General features: G+C 39.2%; 1 protein-coding gene across 1 annotated transcript; it reads left to right on the plus strand.

Moving 5' to 3' along the window:
* The first annotated feature begins 232 nt into the window (after positions 1-232).
* On the plus strand, positions 233-2,428 carry LOC122747369 (28S ribosomal protein S24, mitochondrial-like). The gene is given in 3 exon segments (XM_043993437.1): positions 233-342; positions 1,944-2,045; positions 2,047-2,428. Coding segments are annotated over 3 exon segments (594 nt in total).
* Positions 2,429-9,645: the final 7,217 nt, after the last annotated feature.

Below are 9,645 nucleotides of genomic sequence, written 5' to 3' on the forward strand. Positions count from 1 at the left end.
AAGACAGCTTAGAAGGTCATCAGGAGGGGGCGGCTAGGTGGCACAGTGAATAAAGCACCAGCCCTGGATTCAGGAGTACCTGAGTTCAAATCTGGCCTCAGGCACTTGACACTTACCAGCTGTGTGACCCTGGCAAGTCACTTAACCGCATTGCCCCACCAAAAAAAAAGAAGGTCATCAGGAAAGGCCTGTTGTACCTGGGTGAGAATGGAGTGCAGATCTGGACCGCACCATGCAGACCCAGCCCCAGCCCCAGAGAATCAGGCCTCTGGAACCTTGGAAGCAGCTGAGGCAGCAGCTACTTCTGGAACTCAACTCATGGACTTGTGAGGAGGTAGAGCAGTTGGCTGGGGGGGGAGGTTGCAGGGGTCTCTGTTGGCACTGAGGCAGAACTCTGTTGTGTTGCCCATGCTCAGAAACAGGAAGCAGTTTTGAGTGGTGGCCCAGGTTGGGGAGGGGTAGAGGCATGATGGAGGTCACAACCACAGTAAAACAGAATTCTGTGGCTGGAAGACAGAGACACCCAGGGAGCAGAAAGACAGTGGGCTGGTGGATCACAAAGGAAGACCCCAAAGCAGAACCAGAGCCAACAACTTAGTTGCTGGTGGCCAGAGCCCTGGGGGAGGCTGAGGCAAAAACTGCTCTGGAGCGGGTCACCCAGGAACATGATGATGCCATAGCCAAGAAGTTGGCAGTAGAAGCTGAACTGCACATCTACAGAGACAAACTCCAAGCCTTGCAGGAGCAACTGTTGCAAGGTGTCTAGAAGAAACTGATGCTGGTGGAGGAGGTGGAGGCCTGGAAGGATGATATGCAGGAACCAGTCAGCTGACAAATTGAAAGTCAGATTCACGGAGAAGGGAGTGGCCCCTCTGGGGACAGGGTCCTTGCATCGGGGTCCAGAGCCCAGCCTGGTTTAATCACCCAGTTCTCCCTGTGGTAGTGGAGATGGCTGAGGTGAGGGAGCTCCGCTAATGCTTGTGGAGGGGTTGGAAGTAGCTTTATTAAATAAAATCTGAAACTCTCAAAAAGAAAACAGAATTCTATTTCCAGGTTAAAGAGTAACGAGGCCTGTGGTAACTTACAGACCAGAGCACAGGCCAGGGAAGTGTGGAATATGCCTCTCCTTAAATCATACCACCTGGGACTCTCTGAGGCTTGGGACAGTGTGCCATCAAAGCAGTGCCCCACTTTAAGAAGGAGTTAAGGGGGCAGCTAGGTGGTGCAGTGGATAGAGCACTGGCCCTGGAGTCAGAAGTACCTGAGCTCAAATCCAGCCTTGACACTTAACACACACTTACTAGCTGTGTGACCCTGGGCAAGTCACTTAACCCCAATTGCCTCACTTTAAAAAAAAGAAAAGAAAAGAAAAGAAAAAGCTTATGGAGTGGAGGAGAAGATGGAGGACGTGTAGAGGAGTGAGCCTTACTCTCATCAGAATTGGCTCAAAGAGGGAATAACATACACACTCAATTGGGTAGAATAATCTATCTAACCCTGCAGGAAAGTAGGAGGGGAAGGGGATGGGGGGGAGGGGTGAAAGAAGGGATGGCAGATTGAGGGAGGGGGCAGTCAGAAGAAAAACACTTTTGAGGAGGGATAGGGTGAAAGAAGGGGGGGAAGTACAAAGGGGGTAAATAGAATGGAGGGGAATAGACAGTCAGTAATAATAACTGTGAATGGGAATGGGAAGAACTCTGCTATAAAACGGAAGCGAATTGCAGAGTGGATTAAAAACCAGAATCCTACAATATGCTGTTTACAAGAAACACATTTGAAACAGAGAGATACACATAGAGTAAAGGTAAAAGGCTGGAGCAGAATATATTATGATTCAGCTAAAGTGAAAAAAGCAGGGGTAGCAATCCTTATCTCAGACAAAACAAAGGCAAAAATAGATCTCATTAAAAGAGATAAGGGCCCGTCCCCAAATGGCCGTGCAGCAGCTGGTTCAGCCAGTGGGTGGCCGTTTCTGGGGTCCCAGAGCTGCTGTCCACCAGCCGCAGCATCCACACAACCGAGGTTTGCTGCAAGAACCGAGCACCCGGTCCGAGTGGGGAAGGGGGACAAGCCTGTAACCTACGAGCAAGCCCACCCCCCACACTTCATCGCTCACCACAAGGGCTGGCTGCCCCTGCACACGAGTAACCTGAACGGAGAGGAGGGGGCTGCCGAAAGGACTGTGGAGGACGTCTTCCTCCGAAAGTTCCCGTTCGGCACCTTCCCGGGCTGCCTGGCCAACCAGGTGGTCGTCAAGCGTCGGGCCAACCAGCTGGTCATCTGCCTGCTGCTACTACAGCACATGCTGCTGTCCAAGATGTACTTCCCTGTGGGCTATAGCGAGGCGCTGCTCTCCACCTTCTACAAGTGCCCGGTGAACCTGTGCCTGCAAACTGTGGCCCACAAGCCAGTGTACAAGTACATCTAGGCTCCCCGGGCCCTCAATGACCACAACTGGGTGAGAGGGGTGGGGCTGGGGGAGGGGCCTCTGGCCTCCCGACTGTGCGAAGCTGCTGTGAAATAAAACCTCCCCCCATCTTAATTGTGGCTTTCAAAGGAGGGATCAGTGATCTCTGTGGCTGTGATTTCTCATTAAATTAATGTGTAAAATAAAACTTTTTGTTTATGGTAAAAAAAAAAAGAGATAAGGAAGGAAATTACATCTTGCTAAAAGGTACTATAGATAATGAAGTAATATCAATTTTAAATATATATGCGCCAAGTGGTATAGCATCCAAGTTCTTAGAGGAGAAGTTAAATGAGTTACAAGAGGAATTAGACAGTAATACTATATTAGTGGGGGATCTGAATCTCCCCCTCTCAGAATTAGATAAATCTAGCCAAAAAATAAATAAGAAAGAAGTGAAAGAGGTGAATAGATTACTAGAAAAGTTAGACATGATAGATGTCTGGAGAAAATTGAATGGGGATAGAAAGGAATATACCTTTTTCTCAGCAGTACATGGCACATTTTCAAAAATTGACCATGTATTAGGGCACAAAAACATCATAGTCAAATGTAGAAAGGCAGAAATAGTAAATGCATCCTTTTCAGATCATGATGCAATAAAAATTACATGTAAGAAGGAGCCAGGGAAAAGTAGAATGAAAATCAATTGGAAACTAAATAATATCATTCTAAAGAATGAATGGGCCAAACAACAAATCATAGAAACAATCAATAACTATATCCAAGAGAATGACAATAATGAGACAACATACCAAAATCTATGGGATGCAGCCAAAGCAGTGCTTAGGGGAAAATTTATAGCTCTAAATGCTTACATGAATAAAAAAGTGAAAGAGGAGATTAATGAATTGGGCATGCAACTTAAAAAGCTAGAAAAAGAGCAAATTAGAAATCCCCAATTAGATACTAAATTAGAGATCCTGAAAATTAAAGGAGAAATTAATAAGATTGAAAGCAAAAAAACACTATAGAATTAATCAATAAAACTAAGAGCTGGTTTTATGAAAAAAACCAATAAAATAGATAAAATATTGGTTAATTTGATTAAAAAAAAGAAAGAAGAAAACCAAATGATCAGTATCAAAAATGAAAAGGGTGATGTTACCACCAATGAAGTGGACATTAAATCAATAATTAGGAATTATTTTGCCCAACTGTATGCCAATAAATTTGACAATCTAAATGAAATTGATGAATATTTACAAAAATACAAACTACCCAGGTTAAATGAAGAGGAGATAAAATCCTTAAATAAACCCAGATTAGAAAAAGAAATTGAACAAGCTATTAATGAACTCCCTAAGAAAAAATCCCCAGGGTCAGATGGGTTTATGGGTGAATTTTACCAAACATTTAAAGAACAATTAATTCCAATATTATACAAATTATTTGGAAAAATAGGTGAAGAAGGAGTTCTACCAAATTACTTTTATGACACAAATATGGTGGTGATACCAAAACCAGGCAAAGCAAAAACAGAGAAAGAAAATAATTGACCAATTTCTCTAATGAATATTGATGCTAAAATCTTCAATAAGACATTAGCAAGGAGATTACAGCCAGTGATCACCAGGATAATACACTATGACCTGGTGGGATTTATACCAGGAATGCAGGGCTGGTTCAACATTAGGAAAACTATTAACATAATCAACCACATCAATAAGAAAACCAACCAAAATCACATGATTATCTCAATAGATGCAGAGAAAGCTTTTGACAAAATACAGCACCCATTCCTAATAAAAACACTAGAGAGTTTATGAATAGGTGGAGTTTTCCTTAAAATAATAAACAGTATCTACCTAAAGCCATCAGCAAGTATTATATGCAATGGAGATAAATTAGAGGCCTTCCCAATAAGATCAGGGGTGAAACAGGGATGTCCATTATCACCCCTATTATTTAATATTGTAATAGAAATGTTAGCTTTAGCAATCAGAGAAGAAAGTATTTGACAAAAACTGCTGGGAAAACTGGAAGATAGTATGGCAGAAATTAGGCATAGACCAACATCTTACACCTTATACTAAAATAAGGTCAAAATGGGTACATGATTTAGACATGAGGTGATACCATAGGTAAATTAGGAGAGAAAGGAATAGTCTACCTATCAGATCTTTGGAAAGGAAAACAGTTTATGACCAAACAAGAGATAGAGTATATTATAAAATGTAAAATGGATGATTTTGATTACATCAAATTAAAAAATTTTTGTACAAACAGAAACAATGCATCCAAAATTAGAAGGGAGGCAGAAAGCTGGGAAACAATTTTTATGGCCAGTACCTCTGATAAAGGCCTCATTTCTAAAATATATAGGGAACGAAATCAAATGTATAAGAATCCAAGTCATTCCCCAATTGAGAAATGGTTAAAGGATATGAACAGGCAGTTTTCTGATGAAGAAATCAAAGCTATCTATTCCCATATGAAAAAATGCTCTAAATCTCTAATGATTAGAGAGATGCAAATGAAAACAACTCTGAGGTACCACCCAAAACCTATCAGATTGGCTAAAATGACAAAAAAGGAAAATAATAAATGTTGGAAAAGCTGTGGAAAAATTGGAACACTAATGCATTGTTGGTGGAGTAACTTAGCCCTCATTGCCCTGCCCCAAAAAACAAAAACAAAAACAAAAACAAAACAAAACAAAACAAAACCCAACCATATTCTCCAGGGGGTTTGAGCCTTTTCTTGTATCCTGGACTCCTTGGGTAAGTTGGTGAGCTCTATAGACTCCTTCCCCTAATAATGTTGTAAAATATATAAAATAAATGACATAGGATTATGAAGGAAGCCAAAGGCTAATGAAAATAAAGATATACACTTTTCCCCATCCACAGTTCATGGATCTGGTTAAGAACTTTTGTTCTAGACCCTCCCCTTTGTATTTATCACATTGTACCTTATAGCATATTTATCAATTTCCACTCAAAATTTAGGAATCTGTGAAGGAAAAACACAGTATAGTGACATCATTCCTTTAAATTTGCAACAGATGCTAAGTTTGGGATGCCCTTACATTGTCATTAATTACCACTTTATGGAATTGTTTTCTCTTTTCTACCTAATTCACTCTCTTTAGACTCACCTCTGGTCATACAACTTGCCAAAATATTGGAAAGGAAGCTTCACAAACTGTGAACTATCAATAAAACTGTATTGAACACATTATTTCTCATTCTCCTTCTGTTTATCTGTAAAAAAAATTGATTATTACACAATTTACAGATATGTCAATCTAGCTGGAACTGTCACTAGTTATTGGCATGAAGACCTCAATGAAATTGAATTTGTTAAGTACAGTTTCTGCTGATTCGTCAAGTATATCATGCCACCTGAAAGGAAAGATGCTCAAGTAAAATATATATTATATTATATTATATTATATTATATTATGTTATGTTATGTTATGTTATGTTATGTTATGTTATGTTATGTTATGTTATGTTATGTTATATTATATATTAAAGTGTAATTTTAGCTTTTCCTAACTTTTTTCTCTTGACTAGTTCATGCCTTATGCCCTTCCCCTTTTGCCAGAGTACCGTACTTTAAGGCTTATCTTGGTTACTGGCAAAAATCCTGTTTCTGGCCATAAAAAAATATGTTTGTAATACAGAGCCTGACAAGACCCAGTTCTGTTCATTTTTTATTACCATTTTACTAAAGTGGAAAGTTGTGCTACCCACTGTGTCATGAGTATAACTTGTAAGTAAAACAAGTTCACGTCCTTCTACAAAATCTCAGCTGTTTGGAATGCAAGACCATCCTGTGAGATACAGGGGGATTGTCTCAGAGAGGCCATAATAGATAGAAATGACAGCTTGGCTGAGGCTGTGAAGAATTGACAGTTCTATGAAGGGAAAAAAACATTTCTGTGATAAATAGGTTGATTTTTATTCAGAGGAAAAACTTGTTACATCTAGTTAACTTAATGGGGACTTTGCTGAGTAAAAAAAGATAGCTTATGAATATAGCTGATACTGTTGAGACTGTCAGCATCCTGTCAGAAGAATGACAACTGGCATTTGTGTCAAGAAGGGAACATGAACTGAAATAATACACATGGGAACAAGTTTAATAAACACATATATATGTATGCATGCATACATATTCATATATTTTCTTGATGGAAGCTGCTTACTGCTTTTGTAAATGTGAACTTTGACATTTCACACAAAGTGTAGTTGCTTATTTTTTCTTATTTGTTTTTTATATAAAAGTTTGTTTTTGTTACAAATAAACATTCATAATCTTATCATAGAGATCTTGGTACATTCAATCCACATAGTTTTGCACTAATGAAGTTGTTCATTCATTCATTGCTGGCTACCAAGTATCTGTTACCTTAATTCATCTCACTGGTAGTAACTTGAGGGGTGGGGCCAAAATTCTGATCCGAGATTTGAAAAGTTCAGGAGAGAATTAACTCAGACATCAGAAACAATGGAAAAAAAGAGTTGGGCAGCTTCACGCACAGTGAAAATCAGATATTCTATCATATCTACAGAGAAGTGAAGCAGAGACCATATAGTAGATGCTTTGACAGATGACCTTGGGTCTTAGGTTCCTTTGTTATTTACTAATCCTGAAAACAAGGAGCTGGACCAGATGGGGGTTTCCAGATTTCATCCAGCTGAATGTTCTATGCTTCTGTGATTCTTAGTGTTCTGGGTTGAGGCTGTCATCAAACGAGTTACCACCCATTAACTAGAAAACTACATTTGACTTTATGCCAACTCTATTATTCTAGAATAGATCAACTCACTCTGCCTTGACAGCCCCTTGTCATCAACTTTGCAGATGATGTGAAGCAGAGAAAAAGAGCAAATATGTTGGATGACAGGATTGGGATACAAAAAGATTTTGACAGACAAGAACAATGAGCCAAATTTAATAAAGGAACTTAAATTGGTATAAATATACATTCCAACATGGGATCAAAGAAACCAACTGCACAAGTACAGGATATAGGGGAGCTGTGGCTAGACAACAGTTATTTTGGAAAGGACTTGAGTTTTTAGTGGACCATGAGCTCAATATTAGTCAACCATGGGGCAGGATGGCAAAAGGAAAACAAGACAAAGCAAAATTAATGCAATTTTTGTTTAGTCAATTAGTCGTGTATGAGCCCTCATGACCCTTTTTGGGGTTTTCTTGGCAGAAATACTGGAGCGGTTTGCCATTTCCTTCTTCAGTTCAATTTACAGATTAGGAAACTTAGGCAAACTGAGTTAAGGGCCTTGCCCAGGGTCACACAGCTAGTAAGTGTCCGAGGCCAGATTTGAACTCATGTCTCTCCTGAACGCAGGGCCAGAACTCTATCTTAGCCTGCATTATTAGAGGTATAGTGTCCAAAATGGAGGAAATAATTGTTTTTCTGCATTCTTTCTTGGTCAGATCAATCAATCAAAAAATTTTAAAGACCACTGTCATATTTGGAGTGCTGTGTTTTGTCTGAGTACCACACCTCAGAATGGGCTGGAGATATTAAGAAACTGGAGAGTGTGCAGAGAAGGGCAATAAATAGGGCAGGTAAACTAGAAAACATGATACAGTGATTGATCAGTTAAAGGAACTGAGGGATGATGAGAGAAGACCTATGAGTACATTATAACCATCTTCTACTTAAAGGGTTATGATTGTAAGAGGGAAGTTGTCTCAGTTTGGGATGGTGCCTTGTTTTACTTTAAGACTACATCCTCCATTGATTGATTGATGGATTGATGATAATTGAATAAAGATGAGGAATGATTGATGAGGATTGATTGATTGATGATGATGATGATAAATTGTATGGTACTTACTTTGCTGGGCTACTGTGAAGAAAATTCTTTGTCAGGTATAAGGTATTATATAAATGTTATCTATTACCTTTGTTGCAAGAATCAACCTCATGAGTTTATTGTAAGGAAATCTCTCTTTAAAGTACTATGTAAATGTAGTTTACTATAGGGAAAAAAAAAAGATGAGCAGGGTGCTATCAGAAAAAACTTGAACCTACATGAGTTGATGCAAAGTGAAATCTACTGTATACAAAATAACAGCACTATTGTAAGATGACCTGCTGTGAATGACTTGGTTATTTTCAGCAAAGCAATGATCCAAGACAACTCTGTAGGACTTATGAAAAATGTAATCCATCTATAGAGAAAGAACTGATGGTATCTGAATACAGATTGAAGCATAATTTTTTTGTTAGTTCCTTTAAATGAAGTTTTGTTTTTGTCTGTTTTCTTTTACAACCTGGCTAATGTGGAAATGTTTTGCATGATTACTCATGTGTAACTTTTATATAATTGCTTGAGTTCTTGGGGGGTGGGGAGGGAGGGAGGAAGAGAGTTTGGAACACAAAGTTTTAAAAAACTGATGTTAAAATTAGTTTTTAGATGTAATTTGGGAAAATAAAATTTCTGAGTAAAATACAAAAAAGACTATATCCTCCAGAATCCCTCATCAAAGTTAAGTCAAAGATAATATCTCACAGGAAGTTAGGTAGGGGGAATGGAGACAAGATATGGGGAATTTGGAGAGAGATGAGCAAGTTCAAACAAAAGGGAAGGAGTAGAAATGGGTGAGAAACCTTCGGCTATCCTTGTAGCTCATTCTACAAGTATTGTTTTTGTTTTTTGTTTTTTTAGTGAGGCAATTGGGGTTAAGTGACTTGCCCAGGGTCACACAGCTAGTAAGTGTCAAGTGTCTGAGACTGGATTTGAACTCAGGTCCTCCTGAATCCAGGGCCGGTGCTCTATCCACTGCGCCACCTAGCTGCCCCCATTCTACAAGTATTGGAAGACCTGAGATGTCCTTCTATTCTTGCTGGTGCCATAATTTCAGGCCTGGCTGCAATAGCACTTGGAAGATCTTTGAGGCATCTCTTTTCTTGTGGCAGGAAGAAGCATCTATAAAAACCTGAGGATTCACCTGTTCAGTATGGAGGATGCCAACATCCCACACATTGAGATGCAGGATCTTCAGTGTTGATATGATGAACAAGTCATTAACATAATTCTTTCTACCCCTTTAGGTTAAATATCATTGATTTAGAAGTGCATGGAAGGAGCTAGCAACATTTTATCTCCTGAATGGAGGGAGAAGATATTGTTTTCAGGAACTGGTTAGAGAGAGTGTGTGCCATTTATTATAACTTTTTTATTGAACATGTA

This window comes from Dromiciops gliroides, chromosome 3, assembly GCF_019393635.1.
Source record: "Dromiciops gliroides isolate mDroGli1 chromosome 3, mDroGli1.pri, whole genome shotgun sequence".
NCBI classification, from domain to species: Eukaryota; Metazoa; Chordata; class Mammalia; order Microbiotheria; family Microbiotheriidae; genus Dromiciops; species Dromiciops gliroides.